This window comes from Psilocybe cubensis, chromosome 7, assembly GCF_017499595.1.
Source record: "Psilocybe cubensis strain MGC-MH-2018 chromosome 7, whole genome shotgun sequence".
Lineage (NCBI taxonomy): Eukaryota > Fungi > Basidiomycota > Agaricomycetes > Agaricales > Agrocybaceae > Psilocybe > Psilocybe cubensis.
The window spans coordinates 1,005,609-1,030,889 of record NC_063005.1 but is presented as its reverse complement, the minus strand read 5'-3'; the positions used below and the strand labels follow the sequence as shown (position 1 = coordinate 1,030,889).

Below are 25,281 nucleotides of genomic sequence, written 5' to 3'. Positions count from 1 at the left end.
GGCAGCGCCCGCTGCATCTTTTCGTTTATTAATGTCATAGGTTGTATATGGGAGTCGAAGAAGAAATATTGGTCACTTGTTTTTGCTGACTTGGAAACTCCTCGACTATGTTGCGGTTGACTAGATTGATCATCCTTCGGGATGACATATTATCACGCAAGCCGAAGCAATGAACTTCATCGCTCTCATTAAATTCAACATCAATTAGTGACCAGAGCTTGTTCAGACTAGCTGGAGGCAACAAAAAGGGAATGATGCATCAAAATCAACTTATCCGCATTTACAAAGCACATTTTGTCCACTTTAATTACAAGTAGCAGAGCCCATTGTGACTACATCGTATGGCCCTATAGATAATTTTGTGAAGACATGCTCTATAAAATTTGTTAAACTGAGTTTACCGTCATGATCTCCGATTTTACCCTCGAATACGTTTGAGACGTCGCCAGTGCTACATCTGCTGTCAGTGTTGTCCTCTCCTGGGCAAGCCACCCATGAGAGGTCGTTTTGAATGTGCTTTTCTCCCTGGGGATGATGGAAACCAAGGAACCGACCAGGAATCGTGGGAACCAAATCCTGTCTGTAGAAAACAGTTTAGCTATTTATCATGTATGTGGCTAGTCGCTTACTTGTTGTTTACGTGGTCGAGATCGACGTTGTTGTCGATGTAGGTAGCAAATGCTTGATTGCCCACCTGTCAAAAGAAAAATATAATATGCGTCATATTAGCAATGTTACAGTTTGCATATATCTTTCTGCTCACTCTAGGCATTCCGTACCCGATAGTCTTGAAAGTGGCATCGGGGATGAACAAGGGCAAGTAGACACTCTCAAGGAGGGCAAGCGCAGCACCTGCCGTAAAATTAGATAGGCGCCAAATAATGAAAGATACATTTTTTCGTACCTAGTGAATGTCCAACCATAGTGACTTTGTTGATTCCACTTTGTTGAATGGCGGTTTGTACCGCAGCAAGGACAGAATCCGCTGTTCTATAAATGGCTTTAACCATGCCCATGAGGGAGAAAAACCATCCTGAACTTACTTGGCATGTTCGTCTGCGAAGCCGTTATGGACTTGTATAGAGGGATCAATTCCTGGGAACAACGTGGAGTTCAAGTTTTTCAGGAAGAAGTCGGCGTCCGTCAGCAACGGTACACTAAGACTTTTGGTTAGCAAATCCTAAATTCTGATATATTGCTAGTAAAAACCTACATTTTTGATGGATCAGTGCCCTGGTGTCCCACGATGACTGTCTACAAAAAGTTGATTGATGTTGCACGGAAAGAGGGAAAAGCATAATGATTTACCTCGAGAGTCGGGTCGACACCAACATACCAAAACTGTACATCTACACCATCCCCTCCTGATGCAATAGGCTGGAATGTCGGGTTTGCATCGCAATTTTCTATTTCCAGGCTGAGGGCGAGATTCCAAGAAGGGTCATAAAAGACTTACGGCCACAAGACAAATCTAGAATCTGTGATGGCTGACAGTAGGCCATGGCAGCGTAGAAACTGAAAGGCTTGAAACTGGAGATTTGAGAAGCAGAAAGAGTGCTAAAGGAGGTGGTACTGCTGCGACGCAATGGCATAGCATTTCCAAGGCCGAGAATTGCTGCCCCCGTGAGGCCCAAGTTGAAAAACTGCGTGAAACGAGACATCGTAATTTCGGATGGAGGGAATGCAAGATTCGAAGTCTCCTGGACGTAAAATAACTTATAAAAGTAGGGCTAGCCTACAAGCAAAGGCGAAGAAAAAGGAAAGGAAAGGGAAAACGAAGGGAAAGTACAGGAAGGCAGGCAGGAACACCGATCAAACCAGCGAAACCATGTCCATGTCTATATGTGTTGCAGGACGAGACAGCTATTCAACCATCAACTGCCATGTGCGGGATCATCGTCAAATTTTGATGATGAGAGTTGTAGTGAAGAGACTTTTCATGAACAGCCCTCTCTGTTCTATAAATACAAATTGCCTGTACTAACAACAATCTCAATGACGCACCATTAGCATAGCATTGGTCGATGCCGACAATATGCATGCGAAGATCAAAGAGTTGCGACAAATCAAGAAACTGTTTGGAAGTCACCAGTTTTGTTGTAGGTAGACAGCAAGTCACAGAAAACTTGCAGAAAACAGATTAAACTGACAGTTGTAGGTTCAGACAGGACCTTCACTTGATTATGATGCACCTAGTATTCAAGTTATTTGTATGGGCGGCTCATCCACTACATCAAGCAGTTTTCTGGAACTCGTAGGGTTCCTCAAATAATCGTAGATGAGATGATTTGTGGTCGTGGTGAAAGTATGGACGCATGTGAGGTATTGTCGTGTCTTGTCTCGTGTCCACTGTCCCGGCAAGGTCCGTGTTTTTAAGAATGCCAGCGTCACTAGGCGTCACTTTGAAGTATCCAATGACTGTGCTCGTGCTCATAACCGGGCAGTCTAACTCCCTTGATCATGATGATTTGAATGAATTTGATAATTAGGTATTGTTCTTTTCATTTACAACAACTTTGAACAGCTTGCTGAAATTCAGATTTACAGTTTAAGACGCAGATGACAATGCATTTCACAACCCAATGTCTCCAATATCTAATGATGATAATTATTGCTATTCTGCGTTTAATTCCGCTCTAAACTCTTCAGCTCCTCCTCGTGATACTTCCTTAAGTTCCAGGGTGGTACGAACAAGGCCCGGCATTGTTTATCGAAGCACCTTTGGGGCCATCCAGACATCTCTCCCTATATGCGCCGGAACGTCACTTAAAGAACCGACTTCTCTGAAATGATCAGCAGACTCTTGTGAGTGAAATGGCATGGCATGGTCGCGTCCAGCAAGCACTGAGGAAGTGTGGGTGCAAGCCACCATCTCCAAATGGTATGGTCAGCTTTATCGGGATCTACGGCATTGCCAGCAGAGCATTACTTCGTGATTAAGAAATCCTTTTCTGATCACTCTCTTACCTTCACTTATATACAGCTGACCTGTGCTGTCGAAGAACTTGGAGAATCCAAGCTCGTCGCAATGCATACCACTATCTTTTATTCCTTATCTTTTCTAGCGTTGGGCGTTCTCGCTGCTTTGCCTGGACTTCCGGACAAAATCTATGGCGTTAACTTAGGTTCATGGTAAGCCTCCACGCCTTTATTTGTATTCTGGAGACTGACATCAGAAATCGCTTTTAATGAATAGGCTTGTTCTTGAACCATGGATGCTTCCGGCGGGTACAATAAACATGACTACTTTGAGGACTAATAGTTGAAACATCTTCTAGAATGGATCGCCATGGGTGGACAGCAGTGTGACGACTGTTCTCAATGCATCGCCTCGGAATTGTACGCCTTCGAACTTTTCAATATTTCATACAAGTGCACAATTGAATTTTCAGCGCCTTTGCCGAAGCATACCCTGATACCGTAGATACCATTTTCGATGGACATTGGTGAGCGTTTGAATATCTTGTTGCCGAAGCTCTCTAGATCCTAACAGAAATTTCAGGGAGAGCTGGTTCAATCAGCCTGACGTCGATCAACTTGTGGACGCGGGGATCAACACTGTCAGGATTCCTGTAAGCCAAATGACGCTGGTTTACCCGCATATAAGGACTTCCTTATCAAACATCCCGTTAGCTTGGATATTGGATTGTAGAGCCTCTCGTTAACAGGACATCTGAATTTTATCCCAAAGGAGGTATACTTCAACTGGTATGCTACTTTATATGCTTTTTCTTTGATCAGTGACATATTTGTTGTATTAGAAACGTGGGCTGAAGCAACTGAAAGCGTCAGGGATTGCTGCCATTCTTGACCATCATGCTCTACCAGGAGTTGCATCCCCAGGACAGATGTTTGCCGGAAGGTATATCCTACTTTCGTCGCAGGAACGTGTGTTCTTATAAATAAAATAACGCAGGTGTACCAATGATGTGGAGTTCTACGTATGAGTTTTCCTATTGTTTGTGTATAGAGTGTAACCTTTTTATGTTTTTAGACGCCATATAACTATCATCGTGCGCTAATTTGGACAGCGGTAATGACGGTCCTTTCCCACATCGACCCAGACTTCGGTACAGTGGCTGGCATTGAGGCCATGAATGAACCCATCATGGATGCCAACCAAACTCCCGGACTAGGTGGCTGTGAGTCACAGTTCTACGTATCACACAAATAATCAGTATTCATATAACTTCTAGTTCAAACAAACTTCGTTCAAGTCGTTCGGGCTGTCGAATTGGCTCTGGGTATTCCTGTACAGGGAATTCCGCCCTTTTCAGGCTTCAGCTCCGCTGTTAATGTCGCATCATCTTTGTCAAGTGTTGCCAAATTATCATCAATCTTCAACAGCGAAGTTCAACAAGTTCTACGTGATGCTGCTCCCATCCTGGTACAAGTTTCAACACAACTCAGATTAGATATTACCCTTGCCACCCTGAGCTCCCTATTGTCAAAGAGGAGGTCCCTGGTCACCTCGTTCGTCCATATTCTCTATCATAACATCAGACCTTTCTCAAGACATTACCAATAGTTTTATGGATATTAACTGGCAACATAATACTCCAGCTAACCCCGCTGACGCAGCAATAGGTCCTCAAGGATATGACAATCATCTATACTATTCGTAAGATTAAATTATCAGATCGTATGTCAATTTGCCACTAACTTGATGTCTTTACTAACTTTGGAGTAAGTCTTCACGTATCAGATGCATTGCAAACTTGTTCACGAACCAGGACATCTAGGGGGTCGCTGACGCAAATGAAGATGCATATCTCACTAGTGTGTGCAGTAAGGTTTCGTCCTCGTCCTATGCTTTTATCATGTGCAAGCCATCTTCGCCTTTCTTCAGATCTTGAACGCATCCAAGCCGATGCTGCACTCGGGAATACTCCCCTTTGGTTTGGAGGTTAAATATCAAAATTATATGATCGTTTGTCTGCTGACAATTTTTTATTCAGAATGGGCCTTGTCGACTCAGTTTAGCGCTTCAGATACATTCTTGAGAAAATGGGCTGATGCTCAGAAATTTTCCTACGGCAAGGGTGCAGGCTGGATTGTGAGTATTCTGTTTTTAGGAGAATACCTTAAAACATCGACTGCTCATATAAATTTCTATAGTTCTGGAACTTTAAGATCGAGAAGTCGGATTTAGCTGGCGATACTGCTCGCCAATGGTAACTTTTATATCTCCCTCTTGGCGACTTTATCTTACCGATATCGTCTAGGTCCTACATGGAAGGCCTTCGACTTGGTTATCTTACCCAAGATCCATCCAAGTTCAATGATCCACACGTTTGCGATCCATACTTAAATGTGACATCTGTATAGCACTTAGGTGGATAAACATACCTCGGTCTCAGGTCCTTGGATACAATCCTGCAATCTTACCAACTACCGCATGCCTTTTTCTGATCATTTTTGTCGGATACTTCCACTCTTTTGAACTATTGCGTAATTTCTATCCTACTTCCAAATGATATGCGCACACAGATTCCCAAGTTTCTGCTACGCGAGCAACCCACGTTACTCTTTCTGCCGGTCCGTGAGCTCCATCTGCCAGAACGAATCACACGACTCCTCAGCTTAGTTGTGTGCAAACATGCGTCCTGCCGACATTTTAATCCCTATTCATGTCAGTTTAACAATCGCCTGCGACTCAAGATGTCCTTATCCATCGTCAGTCCTTAGGCAGCCTGCTTTACACGTTGCTTAACTGAAGCTCTTGATAGTTTACATGCGGGTATGTTCATGAGACCTGGAATGGTAGGCCTTCATAGATTGCTCTTTTGACAGCCGCCTTGGGCAACAGTTTACCTTCAAGTTGGATACTCTTTTGTATATGAATGGATATAAACCTGCTGTGGGTCTATTCTGGAGTTCATTTTCCTCCACTTCAATTCACCCACGCTCGAGTACTCGATTCCACGACCATGCTATCACAGAATCTGAAAGCTTTGCCCGCGAGTGCGCCATTTCGTTGGGGAAACCACGATCTCTGTCATTGGAGGCTTGTCGCACATGTGATTGGTTTAGGTGGGAGTTAATTGAATCAAAGATTCCCCAAAGTATTAAGCTCGCCAATGGTCATCAATATCCATCAGGCCAATGGTGTTTTTATACGTTCGCACCTGTTCACATTTTAGGCATTCTCACAAGGTCAAACATGTGGATCACTTCCTTATCCAGCCTGAATCGTCATCGCGACATGCAAAATTGCAAGGCACGTGGGCATCCCCCACAAGAAGCGCTGGCTTCTATGTGATTTGAGCATTTGATCATTTGTTATGTTTGCACAACGCTCATTGCTCGCTATTATCCCCAGTCTACAGCCAATTTACTCGAAATTCTGGCACATTGAGGCGCAAGTAGCATCTTCCGACAGAATCCGTCGCTCCGACGATAAGACCGAACGTTTAAACACATTTGAGTCTTGACTTCTGACAACAGTTTACTATAGAACGCGATTATTCAGAATTCTCCACTTCAGAAATCACAGTACCAGGTCATGTCACCTGGGAGCGTTCTTTTGTATGATCATCGGTTGGAACTCCGTAGGCCTTTCCTCTTCCCCCTATTCGGAACTTTATCGTACTCACGAGTCGAAAAACGGGAACAGTAGGTGATGAACTCCAGGAACAACCAAATTCTGGGACGATACCATGCTGCATTGGCAGAATATGGTATCTCTGTCGGTCCTTGTCTATATTGACACAGGTGGTACGCCTACCCCAAGTGGTTATCCAATAAATTACATGGTCCAGTCAGCAACGCGTTCTCTCCGTCCTCAAATGCTTGGCTGATGGCTTCTACCCCGATGATCAAGTTGGCCGTAGTGGCGGGTAAATTGACAGTACCAGTCGTTGTTTAAAACGCGAAGTCCAGGAGCTAAGAAAGTTAAGGATTCACCCCCTTTCATCGCCTTCCCAGTTCCCCAAATCGATCAGCAATAATGGTCTACACCGCCGGAATCACACTTGCTCTTCTTTTTGGGTTGGCCAACGCCGCTGCATTGCCCGTTGAATTGGAGGCTCGTGCAACATCGGTCCTTTCCGCTGCCACTATCGCGTCCTACAAGCCATATACGTATTACGCCAGTGCGGCGTATTGCAAGCCTGCTTCGACTTTGGCATGGAATTGTGGCAGTAAGCTATTTTTTGATCCTTTGTTTTTCTTAGATCTCCACCTAATACCTGTTTGTTTACGTTCATCTTAGCCAATTGCGCTAAGAACCCCACCTTCAAGCCTATTGCATCTGGAGGAAACGGAGCAGCAATTCAGTACTGGTACGTTGGGTACGATGCAACATTGAAGGTTAGTTCTGCATGCCGTTTATGTTCAATTTAATCCTCTGACATGTACAATCATATCTAGACCATTATTGTTGCATACCAGGTATATAATATATTGCTGGTCCTTGCCGATATATACTAATAATTGTTCTTTTCCTCTAGGGAACTGATGGATCTAAGATGTATGAACTCATAATGTGCATGATTACTGGAATACTTACGTTATTCTTCGTTTCAGCATTCCTATCGTCACTAATGCCGACTTTTTCCTTGACGGTCTGGAGAGTTCTTACTTCCCTGGTGTCAGCTCCTCCGTCAAGACACACAACGGATTTGGAGAGGCTCATAAAAGGTATGCAGTTTCCCTTGAAGTAACCCTCCTTGATGCATTACCTTATACATTTCTATCAGATCAGCATCCGCTGTTCTGGCTGCCGTTAGGCAGGGAATGGCTACCTATGCTACCAACAAAGTCACGGTCGTTGGCCATTCCTTAGGTGAAGTATATCTTAATATTTTGGTCGTCTTTATTGCTTATATCTTTTGGATTTAAAAGGTGGGGCTTTGGCTATCATCGGCAGCGCGCACATAGCTGTCAACATTCCCTCTGCCAACGTTAAGACTGTCTCCTACGCTGCGCCCCGGGTATGTTTTTTGGGTTTCATTATATCTTAAACACGATCATTAACATTATACCTACAGGTCGGAAACGCAGCCTTTGCCGATTACGTCAATGCCAAAGCTGATATGGTCCGAATCAACAACAAGTACGTATCAAATATTGTATACCATGTACCAAACCAAGGCTGAACAACAATTGTAGGAAGGACATTGTTCCCATTGTCCCTGGACGCTTCGTAGGTTTCGCCCACACCGAGGGAGAGATCCACATTACCAGCTCTGGCACCTGGCTCTCCTGCCCTGGTACGTCTAAGTTCTGAGTAATACTATACGAACATATTTTGACGCGCTACTTGCAGGACAAGACAGCACCGATGCCGGCTGCACTATTGATGCTGTGCCCAATATCCTTGCTGGTGATGTCGATGATCACAGCGGTGAGTGTTTCTGTCCTGGTGTAGACTATCGAGACGCAGATGATTTATACGATGACTCTAGGCCCTTTCGATGGTGTTATGATTGGATGCTAAAGCGATCATCTACGAGAGGTGTATGATAAATTAGTGGGATAAAATATCGATCTGCATAGATTAAAGTTCGGCGGGCTTTGAGATGCTGGTTGAACGATATTTATGATCAGGATGACCATTGATGTATTTATGACCCTACTGTTGTACTATTGTTATGTATTGTGTTAAATAAACCATCACGTATCGCAAATTGTGGAAAGTTCATTGGCCTCAGCTTTAGTTTAATCAACTATCAATTTTTCTCCTCAAGCGCTCAGATCTTTGGATCGGGCTAGCACTCAGGGGTCTGCTGATCAGGGGTAAGTATAGAAGGATCAACATCTGCACCTGAGATAAGATAAGATTAAGTTCATGTTTGCGGAACACAACTTTTGAACCATAACATTATCATCCTTTAAGCTTTACCACTGATCAGTACTTTCATACCCTTAGACATGGTCGTCAATGTCTTTGTGATCTCTGCTGATACTCACTCGGAGAGACGTATTGATCCTCATATCAGTGTTGAGCAGTTGAAGGTGAGTCGCTAACATCTACGACTTCTCAGACTTTGTTCATTACACCAAGATGTTCATAGGGCAAGCTCGAGCTGATCACTGGAGTCCCAGTAGCAAACCAAGCTATCTCGATACTTGCGTCAGAATCTGACCCAAGGGTTCTCGCGGAGCTAAATGACGACTCAAAACCGTTGGGTTTCTATGGGCTGGCAGACTGGCAGGTCATCAAAGTGAGTTTGCTCTTTAGACAGTCCTTCTCTGAGGTTTCGACAATTTACATTAGGTTGTGGATACCAATCCCGCCTCCAGTCTAACGGGACAATTGACCGATGTGACCCAAGTCGACAAGTTTGAACTTTCGGACGCAGAATATGCTCAAAGACAAGGTATTATTCATACAATTTTTCTTCATCGTTTTATTATAATATATTGATGATATCTTTCCTTCACGTAGACACTGTTCTGGCGTATAAACAACGTAACAAGATTGGTCGTTTTGCACCTCAGAATTCCACGCCCGAGCCCGAACGACCAAGTGTTAACGTCCCCATCGGTTCTCGCTGCGAGGTTGAGTCGGCAGAGGCAGGTCTCAGCAAACGAGGAACTGTGCGGTTCTGCGGGCCAACCAAATTCAGTCAAGGAACATGGGTGGGGGTCGAGTACGATGAACCCTTTGGAAAGAACGATGGATCGTGAGCATTTATTCTACTGTTCCTATTTTCGATATGACGTTTGACCTCGTTCCGTGCAGGGTGCAAGGGGAAAGATATTTCTCATGTCGGCCGAATTATGGAGTATTTGTGAAGCCCGAGAAGGTAAAAGTTGGTGATTATCCAGTGGAGGAACTTGAGTTTGAAGACGAGGAAATGTAACGGAAATGTATACCCCGGTCTCCGAGCAATTAAATCATCATACTTTGTAGGTTTTGAAGGCGCGTATTAAATGCAAGTTAGCACAAAAAACGGACGGAATATCATCGTTTGAGCCGTGAGTAAGCCATGGAGCTGTAAGTCGAGCTTCATAGCGACCAAGCAGCAACTCTAAACGAGGAAAATAAATTGGGAGTTTAGTCAGAACAAGGGCCAAAATGAAGAGTCGGACGGTAGAAAGTTGTCGAAGGACGTAGACGGTAGACATACGTGACAAACCACGTGTGTAAATGAGTTTGGCTGTGTTGGTCATTGATCTCCCCACACGGGGGACGCGCGTCCTTTCCTTCTTCCTTTATATTCAAGAGCCACAAGCTCATCCTCTCCTCTAATCTTTCAATCCCCTATACACATACAACATGGCAGACCCCAGCGGTGCGGCTCCTCAGCCAGGCCCCGATGACATCTCAACCGCGATTCTGCGGCCAAAGAAATCGTAAGTCTTGCTTCAATACGGGTCGGAAGTTGAGTATCTGATTTTTTGGGCGTCTCTATACAGTCCAAATCGTCTTATTGTCGATGAGGCAACAGCAGACGACAACTCAGGTAAAGTATCTTTAAGTAGCATTCTCTGCTCTTACCCTAATCGTTTCTTTATGCAGTCGCCACTCTCAACCCCGCCACGATGGAGCTTCTATCTCTATTCCGTGGCGATACCATCATTGTTCGGTCAGTTAGTTGTTCTGATACCGAAGTACTCTGGCTTACAAACAGCGTCAACTTATAGCGGGAAGAAGAGACGCGATACCGTCCTCATTTGTTTGAGTTCTGACGACGTTGAAGAAGGCCGCATTCAGATGAACAAAGTGGCCCGCAATAATTTGCGAGTCAAGTTGGGCGATCTGGTTAACGTTCACCAATGCCTAGACATTAAATATGGCAAGCGTATTCACGTTCTTCCCTTCGATGACTCAATCGAAGGCCTCAGTGGTAACATCTTTGATGTTTACCTAAAACCTTATTTCCTTGAAGGTGAGCAATTCTTGGTTGATGTTGCATTTCGTCCAATCTAATATTTCTGATCTAGCCTACCGACCTGTTCGCAAGGGCGATACTTTCCTAGTTCGTGGAGGAATGCGAACAGTAGAATTTAAGGTCATCGAGACCGATCCATCGGAGTTCTGTATCGTTGCTCAAGACACTGTTATCCACACCGGTAAATCTTAGTTGATCCATATTTTTTAAAGCCCATCTCATTTACAATTCACAGAGGGCGACCCTGTCAAGCGCGAAGACGAAGAATCTAACCTCAATGACGTTGGCTACGATGACATCGGTGGATGCAGAAAACAGATGGCCCAAATTCGCGAACTTGTTGAACTTCCCCTCCGTCACCCACAGTTGTTCAAATCCATTGGTATCAAACCCCCTCGTGGTATTCTGATGTTCGGCCCCCCTGGTACCGGAAAAACATTGATGGCGCGTGCTGTGGCGAACGAGACTGGTGCTTTCTTCTTCCTGATCAACGGTCCTGAGATCATGAGTAAAATGGCCGGAGAAAGTGAGAGTAATCTGAGAAAGGCGTTCGAAGAGGCTGAGAAGAACTCTCCGGCCATCATCTTCATTGATGAAATCGATTCCATTGCCCCTAAACGTGAAAAGGTGTGGTATCCATGGTTCTGCATACAATCGATTCTGACTACCTCCTAGACAAATGGTGAAGTCGAACGTCGCGTTGTATCACAGCTCCTCACCCTCATGGACGGTCTGAAGGCCCGTTCAAATGTTGTTGTGATGGCCGCCACCAACAGGCCTAACTCTATCGACCCTGCCCTAAGACGTTTCGGTCGCTTTGACCGTGAAGTTGATATTGGCATTCCTGATCCTACTGGTCGTCTCGAAATTCTACGTATCCACACCAAGAATATGAAGCTTGCTGATGATGTTGATCTTGAACAAGTAATTAATTCATTTTCATTTGTCAAATGCCAATCTAACCCTTTTCGAAGATTGCCGCTGATACTCATGGATACGTCGGTTCCGATGTTGCTTCTCTTTGCTCAGAAGCAGCAATGCAACAAATTCGCGAGAAAATGGACTTGATCGACCTCGACGAAGATACCATTGATGCTGAGGTTCTCGACTCTCTGGGCGTCACAATGGACAACTTCCGGTTTGCCCTTGGAACCTCGAATCCATCTGCACTTCGTGAGACCGTTGTCGAGGTGCCGACTGTTACATGGGACGACGTCGGTGGTCTCGAGAAGGTCAAACAAGAGTTGCAGGAGACTGTTCAATACCCTGTCGAGCATCCCGAAAAATTCCTCAAGTATGGTATGTCTCCATCAAAGGGTGTTTTGTTCTACGGACCCCCCGGTACTGGTAAAACCATGCTTGCGAAGGCCATCGCCAACGAATGTAACGCCAACTTTATTTCCATCAAGGTAACAATAATTTATCTCACTGTTAGATAATTTTTAACACTATTTAATATTTAGGGTCCTGAACTACTCACGATGTGGTTCGGTGAGTCAGAAGCCAACGTTCGTGATGTCTTCGACAAGGCCCGTGCCGCTGCACCTTGCGTGATGTTCTTCGATGAGTTGGATTCCATTGCCAAGGCCCGCGGTGGCTCTGGTGCTGGTGGGGATGGAGGAGGTGCTGGCGATCGTGTGCTTAACCAGATTCTGACTGAAATGGATGGCATGAACGCCAAGAAGAACGTTTTCATTATTGGTGCCACCAACAGGCCCGACCAGATTGATTCTGCTCTTCTCCGTCCTGGTCGCCTCGATCAGCTCATTTACATTCCCCTTCCCGATGAACCTTCACGGTTATCCATTCTTAAGGCTGCCCTCAAGAAGTCACCTGTTTCTCCTGATGTTGATCTTGCCTTCCTGGCCAAGAGCACGCATGGCTTCTCTGGTGCTGATTTGACCGAAATTTGCCAGAGAGCTGCCAAACTTGCTATCCGTGCGTCTATTGACGCTGATATCAGGGCCGCCCGTGAGAGAAAGGAACGTGAAGACGCTGCTGAGGACAACATGGAGGAGGATGCGGAAGAGGCTGAGGACCCTGTTCCCCAAATCACAAGGTTTGCCCTACATCTTAATTATGTAAAAATTGCCTAACATACATTTCGCAGAGAACACTTCGAGGAGGCCATGAAGTTTGCTCGTCGTTCCGTGTCAGACCAGGATATCAGACGTTACGAGATGTTTGCCCAGGTATGTTGTAAATGCGTTTTTCACTACATATCGTGTCCTGATCTGTTGCCTAAGAACTTGCAACAATCGCGTGGCTTTGGAAACAACTTCAAGTTCCCAGAAAGCGAGGGCCAGGTTGCTGGTGCTGAGACTGCTGGTGGCAATGCTGGTTTCGCTGACGATACCGCCGACGACGATCTGTATGCCTAAAGAAGTTGAATCGTTTATCTGGAGGGGCTGTTGCTTTCTTTTTCATTGTTCATACGTAGTACTTGTGTCATAAATTTCATTTAGATTCCGTTTTGTCAGGAACTGTCTGTCCGACTCTGACATGAGCTATTATAACGTAAAACTTGAGGTGCATACGCGCAACGCGCAATGCGCATACATCATTGAGGTCACTTCCTTTCTCAGTTTCACGTGGTTATGAATGATATCAAGCCTTGGCAAGATTTACCTCTTGTTTATACCACCACCATCTCAGTCTTGCACTCTCTTTTCATAAACAAACTCGTTCATTTACTCGTCCTAAGTATTCGGGAAGCGCATTTGACGTTTATTAGGATTACCACCACCGTCTGCCACCAAGAAAATACAACTGAACATGTCCAAAACGGAATCAAGCACGTTGAGGCCCGGGGGCGGTCTATCGACAAGTCAGCGAACATTGTCTGCCGGAACACTAAAGGAAAGGTTGTCGAAGCTAGCCGCGACACCTCTGAGCGTCCCTAATCCCGTTGCTGCTCTCCAGGCGAACATCGAGTACGTTTTTATGTATGCGTGCATCTGGAGGTCGACTAAACAAGGTTTTGTTCCTTTTTGTTTGCGATGTGAATGTATAGATTTGTGCCGGCGAAGATACCCAGGAAGAGGAGGCTTCAGATGCTTGCCGTCGCTGTATGGTCGTGCATGATTGTGATTACCACATGCGCGTGGTTATTGCTTTGGTGTGTGCCGTTCTTCCTCCATTCTTTTTGCGGCTTCTGTATGACGTCTTTCATGGCGGATATCCCGCGAAATCTTTTTCATATGCACGTTGATTGACAGGCGATAACTGATTTTATTTTGTTCATCTCTCCAGGTCTATCCCTCCTCTGTGGCCCGTCTTGACCGTGTATTTTGTATGGGCGCGTTTCATTGATCAGGCTCCGGAAAGAGGTGGACGTAGCTGGCATTGGTGGAGATCGTCACGATTCTGGAGATACTTTGCGGACTATTACCCAGCCTCGTACGTCGCGACCCTAAATCTCTTCTTCTCGGTCGCTCACCTGTAAACAGATTCTTGAAGGTACCTATTTGCCAAGATGTAGTGTTAAAATGGAAGTTAACCTTTCACCGGCACCGTAGGAAGCCGAGTTGCCTGCAGATAGGCCGTATGTGTTTGGCTACCATCCTCACGGTTCGCATCTATATACTAATTCTTTGATTATTCCGAGCTAAATTCATCGTAATGCTTCAGGTATTATTGGAATGTACGTGTGACTCAATGCGTTCAAATTTCTGTTTGTTTAATTTATGACAGGGGTGCCCTGGCAACTTTCGCCACAGAAGGTATTTGAATCTTATTTTTCTTCTTAACGAAGCACACACACTCATTCTATTGATGCAGCCACTGGGTTTTCAGCGGCCTTCCCAGGCATCAAGCCGCATTTGTTGACTTTAACCACGAATTTCCAAATGCCGTTCTATCGAGACATCCTTCTTGCTCTAGGGGTTTGCAGCGTGAGCAGGCAATCATGCTCAAACATTCTGAAAGCAGGAGCAGGCTCCGCTATTACGATTGTAGTCGGCGGCGCTGCTGAAAGTCTGAGTGCTCATCCTGGCACTGCGGACCTTACTTTGAGAAGACGGTGCATACTTTACCTTTTTTTTCGTCAGGTGTAGAGTTACTCATGTTTTTGTTCGGTTATAGGCTAGGCTTCATCAAGCTTGCCATTCAGCATGGGTTAGTCAATGCTGTAATGGCTTTATCCAGGACGTGTTTATTCATCGTTCCTTTTTTGTCTTTCTTAGAGCTGACCTTGTTCCCGTGTTCTCTTTTGGAGAGAATGATGTTCGTTATTTGTTTTATTTTTTGTTCGCACTATTTTTTTTCATTAACCTAAATCGCCTCCAGATATACCAACAAATGCCCAATGAGAAGGGAACCACAGTATACGCGTTACAACGGAAGTTCCAGTCAATGTTTGGATTCACTCTTCCTCTCTTCCATGGAAGAGGCCTCTTGAATTGTACGTTGTTGTCGTATTTCAGAAGTTTGAAAATTTGGAGAAACTTCTTAAAATTGTTGTTCTGACTTCTTTTCACGGAACTATAGACAACCTTGGTCTAATGCCGTACAGGCGGCAAATCGTCGCAGTTAGTAAGTCGGAACCGCCAATATTTACTCTTATTATGTCCAACACATTTGCTGACGCACCTCTTTGCCCTTGTAGTTGGAAAACCCATTCGTATTCAACAATGTGATAAACCAAGTCAGGAAGAAATCGTGCGCGTGCAAGAAAAGTATATCGAAGAATTACTACGGTGCGCATTTACGATGTAAAGCCCTTTTATCGCCAACTCATCAAAGCCCCTGTTTTTGTAGCATTTGGAATACCTACAAAGATACATTCGCAAAAGCGCGTCTACGAGAACTCAATATCATTGACTGAATGATTGGTCTAGAAACACATTGGACTTGAGATTTGACATACTGGTCGTACACACATACGTTAAATACGTTAATTAGTTACTCTATTATCCTGCTATACCGCTCATCCTTGAATGCGAGTAGAGCAGACATCACCTGGAAGGTCGAGCTAACCTTCGAGGCTTATTATCTGCTGGATAGTTAGTTGTGGGCATCCAAGAGATAAGTGGTATAGTAATCTAGATTCTACTGTGAAATCCTTGGTGGACCCGCCCGGTTACAAAAGTGAAATTGATGGTTGTCCGTGAACGAAAGCAATGCAGATAAATCAGAGGGGAAATGCAAATGTGAGTGTCAGAAATTGGCTCAATGCTGAGGTGTCTCTGCCCCGAAAGATAGGTGCACTCTCTTCAGCTGGTTGAGCGTAGATGGTTCGAAGCATACAGGGCAGTATTTTCTTCTTGATAGCGATCGAGAAATGCAACTAAATCCATCCTCAGTGGCCGTAATCGGGGTTTTCAGAACGTCGAACAAGGCTCACCTGTGACAGAAGAGATGCCCACATCCACTAACTGCGCTGTCTTTGGGAAAACGCCGGCATATGGGGCATGTCAGGAATGCAGGTTTTACAGCCCCTGCATTTGAATCCGCTGCGTCCTCCAGCCTCTTCGCTGGCCAGCCGTAGTACGCTACACCGGCGTCGGCGACGTCCCCGGACGTAAGAAGAGTGTGCTCGCAGAGCATACTGCTGTCCTCCATCGAGGCCCCGGATAGTAGCCGCGAGCCCGACCGCATAGCACACCTTGATGACAGGGTGTTAGAAGACCAGAAGGAAAATTTAAAGATCCGAAGAAAAAGCCTCACTGGTTTCCGATCTTGAGTCTATTCAGTGCGAAATTTCCTCGAGAATTGATATGCGCCACGACAGAACAGTCATCCAAATTTACCTCATCGCCAAGCTGACAAAGTGACAGTGTTAACAGATAGTCCGTCGTCGACATGTAGATGTATTAAGGATCGCTTACCTCGACGAGGTCGGGCTCTGTCATTAGACCTGGGCGTCCGCCAGCCCAAATTGCACAATTGTCGCCAATTACGGCACCTAATGCCCGGAAATACCATACAATGTAGGCAGAACCCGCTAGAGGCGCAAGGACACCACCATAGCCATATCCTTTGTACATGAGGCGAGAAACGACCAAGTGAAGTTGCCATCGTTGGCAGTAGCTGCTTTGATCCCAATCGTACCTTCCAGGGCGACGTCTCCCGATGATGAGCCACTTGGCTACAATAACCCATATGATAGAGAATAACCCCTGAACCGTGAGAATGACAATAAAACAGACAGAAATGACTCCATAGATGACCCCGAACAAGTACCAGCGAGGTCGGAAGACGTGGAAACGATGAATTCGAGCATCCTTGAGCACTTGCGCTGCCCCTACGGCGCTGATGGACCAGTACGCTGCTGACACGGCGGTCATAATGACACTTATAGCAAGAATCATCGTATATGGGAAAACGAAGTAATTTGCCTTTTTCTGGTAGAATGCCCGTCCAAAAGGTGTGGAAGTGTCCCCACTGCCTGCTTCTTTGGAGCCTTTGACGAGACATACAGCTTCGCCCTTGTCTATTGTACCTTCAGCATTAGCGATATATATCTCAATAAAGCTTGACAACTAACCATTGCCCATCCACGTTGAACCAGGGAGGTATTCCGCGTTGCGCTTTCCTAGAGAACCGGAGCCCATCACTGCCCGACGCCCTAGTTTCGTTCCGGGCAATAAAACTACTCGGTCGGCTACCATTGCTAGAAAAGGCGGATGCAATCAGAAGTGGACATAAAATTAAAAATAGGCGGGCACGAATATATACCTCCACTTTCGATCACAATTTTCCCAGATCCAAGACGATCCGTCGTTACGAGCGCAGATCGTGAACCAAAAACAACATCATCACCAATTTCCAGCAATTCCGGGTCCATGCATGCAATGCCTGAGCCAGGCCAATAAATGCGTTTCCCGATTTTGGCACCCATTGCTCTGTATACCATCTATGAAAAGCGAAAGGTGGCGGTCAGAAAATGATTACTTAAGAATTTGAATATTCTTACAGAAACCACTTCGTAATGCGTGCCAACAATTGAAAATGCGTCCTTGAGCTCCGATTGGGACAATAAAATGGAGTTTATATATCGCCTTAGAAGCACCAACTGAGAATCGCGGGAGGATGTAGTCTCGGAGTTAAGGCCTAACAAGCGTTTAACCATTATACCAAGTGCAACCCTGATAATGGGTCTCAGGAGGGCTCGAACAATCCGGGACAAGGCATGGAATAACACTCGTTTAGGAGTTGCAAACCAATAAATGACTGATTCCAAGTCGTTCAGGCCTGCACGAGTGATATGCGTTTGGTTGACCATTACAAAAATAGCAGCCATCCAGGGTACATCTATACCAAAATAAGTTGCATGACGTTGATCGAAAGATTGGATGGCTTACATGACAGGAATACAACGATCAGAATTATGGGCCACGCGATAAGCATCTGCAAGATTAGCGATGGCTTGGCCAACAGAGTGCCGTTATAAGCGGCATAAGATCTGGGAGAGGGGTCGTCGTATGAAGAAGCGTGAGGCCCGTATACCGAGCCATCATCAATAAGAGAGCCTGGCGCAATGTGTGTGTACTGGTTAACAAAAGCTTTGCGTCCGATCGTGACAGGTGCAAGGGTGAAGTAACCATTTCTCTCAACAGCAAAGCCGCGTATGGTGGATGTCTGAAGGCGGCAGCCGTCTCGAAGATCAAGGAGATCGCACTCGAATAATTTAGTGTCTTCGTCAATATGAACATCCTTTCCAATCTTCGCGCCTAGCAGACGATAGTACAATGTTGTCAATGATGGATGTAGAGCGAAAATTCCCCTTCCAGATATTCTAGAGATTCAAAGCATATAAATAACGTATACCACTTATTATGAATGGGATAAATTATTCACCTGATGCTTTGGTTGACAATCCACCACCGGAGGTAGTAGGTCGACCAACTAGAAAACATTTAGCATTGTCTACGCATTCAAAGAAACAGCGACCTTACGTCTGATAGGTTCCAGGTTTGTACCGACCGATGACAATCCACTTGAAAAGGATGGAAGTAAGAGGACAGACGATACGTGCTGTAACTCTCGCAACCAGGATTGAAGTCAACAATGCCACCATTCGTTCCCAATATGTCCCGTTAATCAACGGTGCCAAATAGGACAACATAAAAATTAGCATAGACCCTACAAAAAATTGAGAACACGGCATAAACCAGAAGTCAATAACGGCAGACTTACAGGTCCAGGCTGTCTTCAGTGGATAGAAAAAGACAAAAGGAATGGCTTGAACAATGAGGCATAGAGGATGGTCCTGACTTCGTGACCTTTTAGTTTCAGCATATTCAGCATCTTGTTCGAAATCGTAATCATCTCCAAAGGCTGTGGTGGACGAATTACGAGTGTTAGGGTCCTTGACTTTCTCCTGGTCACCATGTGCCTTTGTTTCCGTATCCGTATCCGCGTTTGCGGCCTCCCGTTCTTCCAACAATGCAGCAATGCCATGAATAGTGCTTTCGCTAAAGAGCTCAGTAATTCCAATATTAATTCCAGACTGGCGCCTGACACTGTGTGATAGTTTTCCGAGGAGAAGTGAGTTGCCACCAAGAAGGAAAAAGTCGGAGCCAGTATGGATATGGGTAGGGTCGATGTTGAGGAGCTCTGCTACAATATCCCGCACAAGCATCTGCCGCTTCGTCATCTGGATATTTGCAGATTTCGCTGCTTGCCTTTCCATTGCCCTGAAGTCATGAGAACCAGAGCCATCTCGAAGAAGAGGACCGTTGACGATGTGAATTTGGTTTGGAATCGAGTAACCGGGCAAACGAGGAGTGACTAACTGTTTCACCTCATTCGCCGAGAATGACCAGGTCGGCTCAACAGAAATATACGCATCTAGTGAGCCGTCGGAATGGTGCTCCACGGCGAAGTCGACAACCTTAGGGATGTTTCGGAAAGCACTGTCGACAACACTAGGATCAACTGAGACTGTGGAGCATGGGATTGGACTATGGATTGACTGCGTAATCGGCGGTGCAACGGCTTCGAAATGTCGACTGAGAATAGAGTGGTCGTCAGTCAGTTGACCGATCCCCAAACGTTTCGATAACCCTATGCGGAGAGGCTTCCCAGCACTAAAAAAGACATTGTAAGTGTAATCCAAGTTTAAATCGTTAAAGCATCGAGGCACCTATTTTTGGGCACATCGTCCATGAATACTATGGCAAAAGGCCACTTTGAAGGATGTAGATGACCTCTTCTTGCCGTTAGCACGGCTCTCCACAGTGGAAGGAAAGGGATATAATTACTTGAGCATATCATGCAACTGGCGTAAACCCACGCGCGGTTGACTCTGATCGGGCACAATAACCACTCCAATAGTCTCCTGCAAGACATCGTGGTCGACAGAAAACGCTAAGGCGGTCTATGTTGGAAGGTCCATGAGATTTTGGGGCATGAATGAATCTAAAACACCAGACAAACCTTCACATAATCTTTGGCTGCTGTCACAATGGCTTCTTCAACCTCGAACGGAGAGACGACCTCCCCTCCCTTGTTGATAATTTCCTTGGACCGTCCCGTGATGTATAGATACCTGCTCTGCTTATCAGAATGGAATATACTTTCTTAAGGCCGAGACATACCCGTCTTCATCCATGTATCCCACATCTCCTGAGTCAAACCACCCTTCGCTAGAGAAGGTCGACGTGTCAAGGGGTATTTGAATGTCTGGTGAAATCTCATAGCCATCGAATGTCGGAAGTCCGCGAACACAAACAGCCCCTGTTTTCCCCGGACCAACTTCACGTTCGAGATCATTGGGCAATCGAATAGAGAGGTATGGACCACATGCAATGCCAGAACAACCTGGGCGATCCAATTTATAATTCGTCAAAGGGGTGGCGATGGGCATACATCTGAATAAACTGTTAATAAATTTTTCCCAACAGGGGATTGAGGGGCCCTCGGCTTACTCTGTCATCCCATATGAAGGCAATACAGTAGCATCAAAGGTATCTTTCAACTCTGACGCAAGAGACGGCAATAGGCCACCTGCGGCATTACATATGAGCCGTATGCGCAGATCCTTTGATGGAACCATTGTATCTGGCTTCGATGCAAGAATTGCATGGTGGACGGTCGGGGCAGCGTAATACCTTAAAGAGACATGAAAATACTAGATTAGGTAGATGTTAGGCCTACGGATATGAACTGCACGCACCAGGTAGCTCTGAGTTCCAAGGCATATTGCCAGAACGCGTTGGGGTCAAACCCCGCACACATGATCGCGCTTCCTCCAGAGAGCACCGGGGCAAGCAAGTTCCGCACTATCCCCCCGACATGGAAGAGCGGCATCATATTCACTTAAGTTAACTTTAGCGCATAAACCAACCGAAAGAAGGGATCGATCACATACAATTGATGTCATTTGGAAGTAGGTTCCAAGAATGTACCACACACCAAGTTCCAACCAACAACGTTCGGAGAGAATACCGCACAACCTTTTTTTTGCCACTGGTACCGGATGTGTGAAGAATGAGTGATATGTCGTCGAGACCATGGACCTCGGAAGGATGTGGAGGAGTGATAGCAGAGTGGTGGCCACCTGCAATAGAAAGGTCGAACAACCCCGCGGGACCTGTCGAGCGTGCGTGGAGAAGAATAACCTCACAATCGAGTTCATCCTGGATCAACTTCGTGTCGAGGTGCTTCGCGATGTCAGGTGTGGTGATAATTGCCTTGGCTCCAAGTCGGCGCATATCGTCCATCAATTCCTGTCTGGTGCAGCTCGCGTTAACTGGGGCGCACGAATGATAATTACTCAATGCCAATAGCGCCAATGCATTCTCTGGACCCGAGGGCAAAACCACCATGATTCGATCATTTCTGCCGAGAGCACGACGACCTCCATAACGAGCAGCAGATGGTAGCGCGAAATTAGCCACAAAATTACGTAGGTCCGAGTGCAGTAAAGGAGGTCTGTGAATGTCGGGAGAAAAAATGGCAGGGGTCTCCCCAGATGCGAGACAGTCAAGTAAGGAATGAACAGGGGACTTGGAAATGAGGTTGCTAAAATGTTCTCCGAGAGAAAGACCTTTTGGCAAGGTTGCTACGTCTAGAAAGGCGAGCGGGACGGTCATCGTCGGGCAGGAGGACGATGTATCCGTTGTAAGTTGATCTTGCCTTTTATAAGTGTATAGTGTCGTGGTTGAAACGACAGTCCCGATTATGACTTGACGCAAAAGATTGTTTGGCGAGCAGAAGAACTAGAACCGAAGGACAGGTATGGTAATTGGTCGGACGATTCAAGAATGGGAACTGCGATCGATCTTGAGAAGCTGGCTCGCATGGATTGACGATGTAAACTTTCGCAGGCATTATTTGGTTATTAACATCTTGCCTTCCTAAAGTATATGTCATCAGGGCAAAGGGGCAGGCGGAGGGAACTCTGCGCTGACGCCAGATGGCTCAAAATTTTCCGCAAGGGAAAGAAGCAGATCCATGAGATGGGTTGTGATACGTCGGGGTTTCACGTTTTCAAGTCCACAAAACAGTATCTGTGCCCGAACGGCGGGGGTCTTGCGTGTCGTAAAAATTCGTCAATAAGATCAAAAGAAATGTCCGTTTCGAAGGCCTTTACGTGTCAGCATGTGGGAGTCCACACTAGCGTGATGGTCCTTTGGCTAGAGTTCTATAAGCACATCCGACGACGGTTATTTAGGCGGTAATCACAGTGTATGCACTATGCTCCTATTTAACCAGGAGATGGTCAGAACAAGCTGCAGTACCAAGATGTGAGTTTTATTATTCGAAAATCTTTCATGCGCGCACAATTCGAGACCAACAGGTAGAAACTCTGGATGTCTGGTCAAGTTGGTACTAGTTTAAGTTGTAAAATCATCATTTGCGACAACCCGACATGTAGACCTTTTGGACCAAACAACAATCAACTGCACCTGAAATGTAATCTTTTTCCACGGTCATTATGCGTTTGCTGAAGCCGCCGTTTTTCGCCGGTCTTTGTTTGGTCAAACTTAGTCAGCGATTGATCCTATTGACCAAGGCGCCTTTCCTTTTCTGTAGCTCGTCGCGTCGGGCACGAAAATTTGCGAGTTTCCTCAATCAAATCGCTATTCTCCCCTGGCATCAAAGCGAACGTCATATACAGTTTCCCTCTTTGAGGTTATAGGATGTAATCCTTTCGTCGGCGGATCTGAATCCTAGGGAATGGTCGCGCTCATATTTTGCCCGTTAATTTCAACACCTTTTGGCAGCTGCCTCCTCACAATTTTTACTTCTTTTCCCAAGTCATCTCACCGTGACTTCTTACTCAGTGCAGAATAATGGAGGGCACACATCGCATCTCATTGACCAGATAATTTTACCCTCGTTGATGTAACTCTGACCGATCTTACGAGAACTCTTGCTGAGAACCCGTGCGGCGCCGTTGCCTGATGGGTAAATTCTCTAGATATCTTTTTTTCACAGCGCTTCCCGTTAAATGCCAAGAGAATTTCATGCTGATCTTTGTCTTATCGTAATGAGCATGGTTTCTCAATATTCGGTTACAGCGCTGTGTGCACTCCACCCAGCCATTCATATTACTCTGAAATAAAATTCTAGCACGCTCTGGGCGGCGTTCTTCATGTATAAACAAAAAGCGGCATAGACCGCTGGTCTTCTAACCAGACGGCAAGCTTATCAGATTATTAGGCTCTATCTTTCGGTTGAATTTTGTCCAAAGTAGAAAACAACAAACGGTTCATCGAGCCGTAATAGCGACACTCGACAGGAAAGTTATGGCCGAAGTTTTCCAGACCTAACGCCAACGTGCGCCGGATTCCTGACCTTGCTCACCCGTTAGCGATTGGGATTCGGATTGTGTTATTTGCGGTTTCGATTATAAATAATCGAACGAACACCTGCACCAACGCTAAACTGCATCTAATTTACGGTAGATTAGACCCAAGAATACGAACAAGAGGTATTTCTCATGTCGGGCTCCACGTTATTCATAACATATCGCTTCCAGTTCAGTTCCAATGTATTTTTAAACAAAGAAGGTGAACATTTCTTATCCTAGCGCGCCAAAACACGCTGTTCCATCTGTGAAATCCGAGTTAACAATAAGAGGTACATGGAAACTTGGACGAACCTAGTTTTTAGTCATTCGACCTCTCAGAACATTTATGGCCCTCTCCCCTGGATCACACTTCTTGAGAATGTCATAATCATACCACACGAGTGCTTCCTTTGAGTGAGCCACGTATGCTCCCTGAGCAACAGAATATGCAGATGCAGTCACATGGAATGTAGATGGATCCTCCCCACTGGACAATGACAAGGGACGGTACCCGATCAAAAGCTTCAAAACGAACGATAAGAAAACAGATAGGAAGTTCGGAGCGGGGAGCGAACTTGACTTACACTGTCGGGATAGGTCACTGGCCGCCTAAATTTCACTTCGATGGATTTGAGTATTAATGAAATCCCTTGGCCATTGATCATTGCTTTGGCCTTTTCAGGTCCTCCAATTTCTTTACCAAGGGACATTAGCCACTGTATACGGGCCTTGCAGAGATCACATGTCAGCTCCGGAAGCACAAAGAATTTTCCTTGAGAATCAAAGACACTCACTGACTCGAAGAAACGGACTATATTGTGGAGAATGGATTAATCTTAACAGATCAATCGTAGCCCAGGTATACCTGACAAGCTCACCATATCGTACGTTGTTTACATGCCTATTACAAAACATTAGAGCAGAAAGAATTTGCTAGAAAGTATCGACTGACTGGAATGAATCATGGTCACCCCAAACAATCCGTTGTTCCCAAAATGATTCTGGATCGAAGCCCCCGCGGCGGAGTTTTTCGTATCCTTCTGTGAGCAGATCAGGATAATCACTTTTAGATTCCGAAGATGCCAGAGTGGTCAAACGGGCTTGAGTTGGTGGCGAGTCGGGAGACTCGGGACCTGTAGAACCAGGCGGTATGTGAAATGGAGATGACGGGTCGCGGAACGCTGCTTGAAGTGCCTAAAAATACGAACTTCAGCTTGGCTTTTGATCTTCTCAGGCAATAACGACAGATACGACAGACACTGATCGAGCTGGAGGAATTGCGAACACGGCTAATCGAAAGGCATGGAATCCGACCTCGGGGCCTGGTTCTCCAGACTGCATGAGTAAGCAGCGCCTTGATCGTTCGTGGACTGAGAAGAGATTCCATCTGATGCTCACAGGGTCCAATATACCTTTAATACGTCCAAAGAACGCGCCTCGGAAAAAAAAAGCAGCGTAAACAGGGGGGATTTGTGGAAGTGGGTCGTGGTGGTGTAAAGAAGAGTGGATCGGTCCCTGGCAGACATGAACGAACCATCTTCACACGGCATTCCGGCATATGTCATTTACCGGATATGGTGGTAAAGTTGGTCGGATAAATGCGAACCATTGGCTTGGCATTGTCGAACACAGAGAAATAAGGTTGCGAAGTCTTTTGGACCATTGGAAAACCTTGAAACGATAACGGTGGCAGCTTTA

The 25,281-nt window shown here is 45.6% G+C and overlaps 8 protein-coding genes across 8 annotated transcripts; 5 read left to right on the top strand and 3 right to left on the bottom strand.

Moving 5' to 3' along the window:
• Positions 1–303: 303 nt before the first annotated feature.
• Positions 304–1,661, bottom strand: JR316_0007866 (Lipase; the record flags this gene model as incomplete). Its single annotated transcript, XM_047893588.1, has 9 exons — positions 304–347; positions 402–580; positions 630–694; positions 764–852; positions 905–990; positions 1,044–1,157; positions 1,214–1,254; positions 1,309–1,406; positions 1,457–1,661. 9 exons carry the CDS (start codon positions 1,659–1,661, stop codon positions 304–306), a joined length of 921 nt encoding a protein of 306 aa, XP_047746903.1.
• A 1,217-nt stretch (positions 1,662–2,878) lies between these two features.
• JR316_0007865 (Glucan endo-1,6-beta-glucosidase B) lies at positions 2,879–5,328 on the top strand (the record flags this gene model as incomplete). The annotated part of the gene is made up of 18 exons (XM_047893587.1): positions 2,879–2,932; positions 2,984–3,132; positions 3,197–3,228; positions 3,279–3,339; positions 3,393–3,446; positions 3,503–3,572; positions 3,634–3,708; positions 3,762–3,862; positions 3,917–3,941; positions 3,995–4,142; positions 4,197–4,473; positions 4,529–4,621; positions 4,692–4,698; positions 4,743–4,788; positions 4,850–4,906; positions 4,959–5,056; positions 5,119–5,174; positions 5,226–5,328. The coding sequence occupies 18 exons, from the start codon at positions 2,879–2,881 to the stop codon at positions 5,326–5,328; spliced, it is 1,506 nt and encodes a 501-aa protein (XP_047746902.1).
• A 1,621-nt stretch (positions 5,329–6,949) lies between these two features.
• Positions 6,950–8,440, top strand: JR316_0007864 (Lipase; the record flags this gene model as incomplete). The annotated part of the gene is made up of 11 exons (XM_047893586.1): positions 6,950–7,142; positions 7,214–7,311; positions 7,372–7,392; positions 7,452–7,471; positions 7,528–7,641; positions 7,701–7,786; positions 7,846–7,934; positions 7,992–8,056; positions 8,113–8,213; positions 8,270–8,347; positions 8,409–8,440. 11 exons carry the CDS (start codon positions 6,950–6,952, stop codon positions 8,438–8,440), a joined length of 897 nt encoding a protein of 298 aa, XP_047746901.1.
• A 434-nt stretch (positions 8,441–8,874) lies between these two features.
• Positions 8,875–9,809, top strand: JR316_0007863 (Tubulin-folding cofactor B; the record flags this gene model as incomplete). The annotated part of the gene is made up of 5 exons (XM_047893585.1): positions 8,875–8,958; positions 9,018–9,167; positions 9,221–9,323; positions 9,392–9,629; positions 9,689–9,809. 5 exons carry the CDS (start codon positions 8,875–8,877, stop codon positions 9,807–9,809), a joined length of 696 nt encoding a protein of 231 aa, XP_047746900.1.
• A 416-nt stretch (positions 9,810–10,225) lies between these two features.
• Positions 10,226–13,222, top strand: JR316_0007862 (Transitional endoplasmic reticulum ATPase; the record flags this gene model as incomplete). Its single annotated transcript, XM_047893584.1, has 11 exons — positions 10,226–10,302; positions 10,366–10,412; positions 10,469–10,535; positions 10,594–10,838; positions 10,894–11,022; positions 11,077–11,468; positions 11,517–11,765; positions 11,816–12,250; positions 12,305–12,900; positions 12,952–13,033; positions 13,088–13,222. The coding sequence occupies 11 exons, from the start codon at positions 10,226–10,228 to the stop codon at positions 13,220–13,222; spliced, it is 2,454 nt and encodes an 817-aa protein (XP_047746899.1).
• Positions 13,223–13,616: 394 nt separating this feature from the next.
• JR316_0007861 (Diacylglycerol O-acyltransferase 2B) lies at positions 13,617–15,666 on the top strand (the record flags this gene model as incomplete). Its single annotated transcript, XM_047893583.1, has 13 exons — positions 13,617–13,774; positions 13,855–13,959; positions 14,094–14,244; positions 14,360–14,411; positions 14,472–14,484; positions 14,535–14,563; positions 14,622–14,862; positions 14,925–14,957; positions 15,026–15,065; positions 15,129–15,243; positions 15,330–15,374; positions 15,448–15,538; positions 15,600–15,666. 13 exons carry the CDS (start codon positions 13,617–13,619, stop codon positions 15,664–15,666), a joined length of 1,140 nt encoding a protein of 379 aa, XP_047746898.1.
• A 515-nt stretch (positions 15,667–16,181) lies between these two features.
• On the bottom strand, positions 16,182–21,880 carry JR316_0007860 (putative NRPS-like protein biosynthetic cluster; the record flags this gene model as incomplete). Its single annotated transcript, XM_047893582.1, has 17 exons — positions 16,182–16,446; positions 16,509–16,603; positions 16,670–17,274; positions 17,329–17,454; positions 17,520–17,697; positions 17,758–18,095; positions 18,146–18,579; positions 18,642–18,689; positions 18,740–18,926; positions 18,981–19,873; positions 19,930–19,998; positions 20,048–20,163; positions 20,223–20,334; positions 20,384–20,656; positions 20,714–20,896; positions 20,962–21,103; positions 21,157–21,880. 17 exons carry the CDS (start codon positions 21,878–21,880, stop codon positions 16,182–16,184), a joined length of 4,788 nt encoding a protein of 1,595 aa, XP_047746897.1.
• A 2,015-nt stretch (positions 21,881–23,895) lies between these two features.
• JR316_0007859 (uncharacterized protein) lies at positions 23,896–24,924 on the bottom strand (the record flags this gene model as incomplete). Its single annotated transcript, XM_047893581.1, has 6 exons — positions 23,896–24,105; positions 24,168–24,311; positions 24,378–24,394; positions 24,462–24,484; positions 24,536–24,777; positions 24,835–24,924. 6 exons carry the CDS (start codon positions 24,922–24,924, stop codon positions 23,896–23,898), a joined length of 726 nt encoding a protein of 241 aa, XP_047746896.1.
• Between the last annotated feature and the right edge of the window lie 357 nt (positions 24,925–25,281).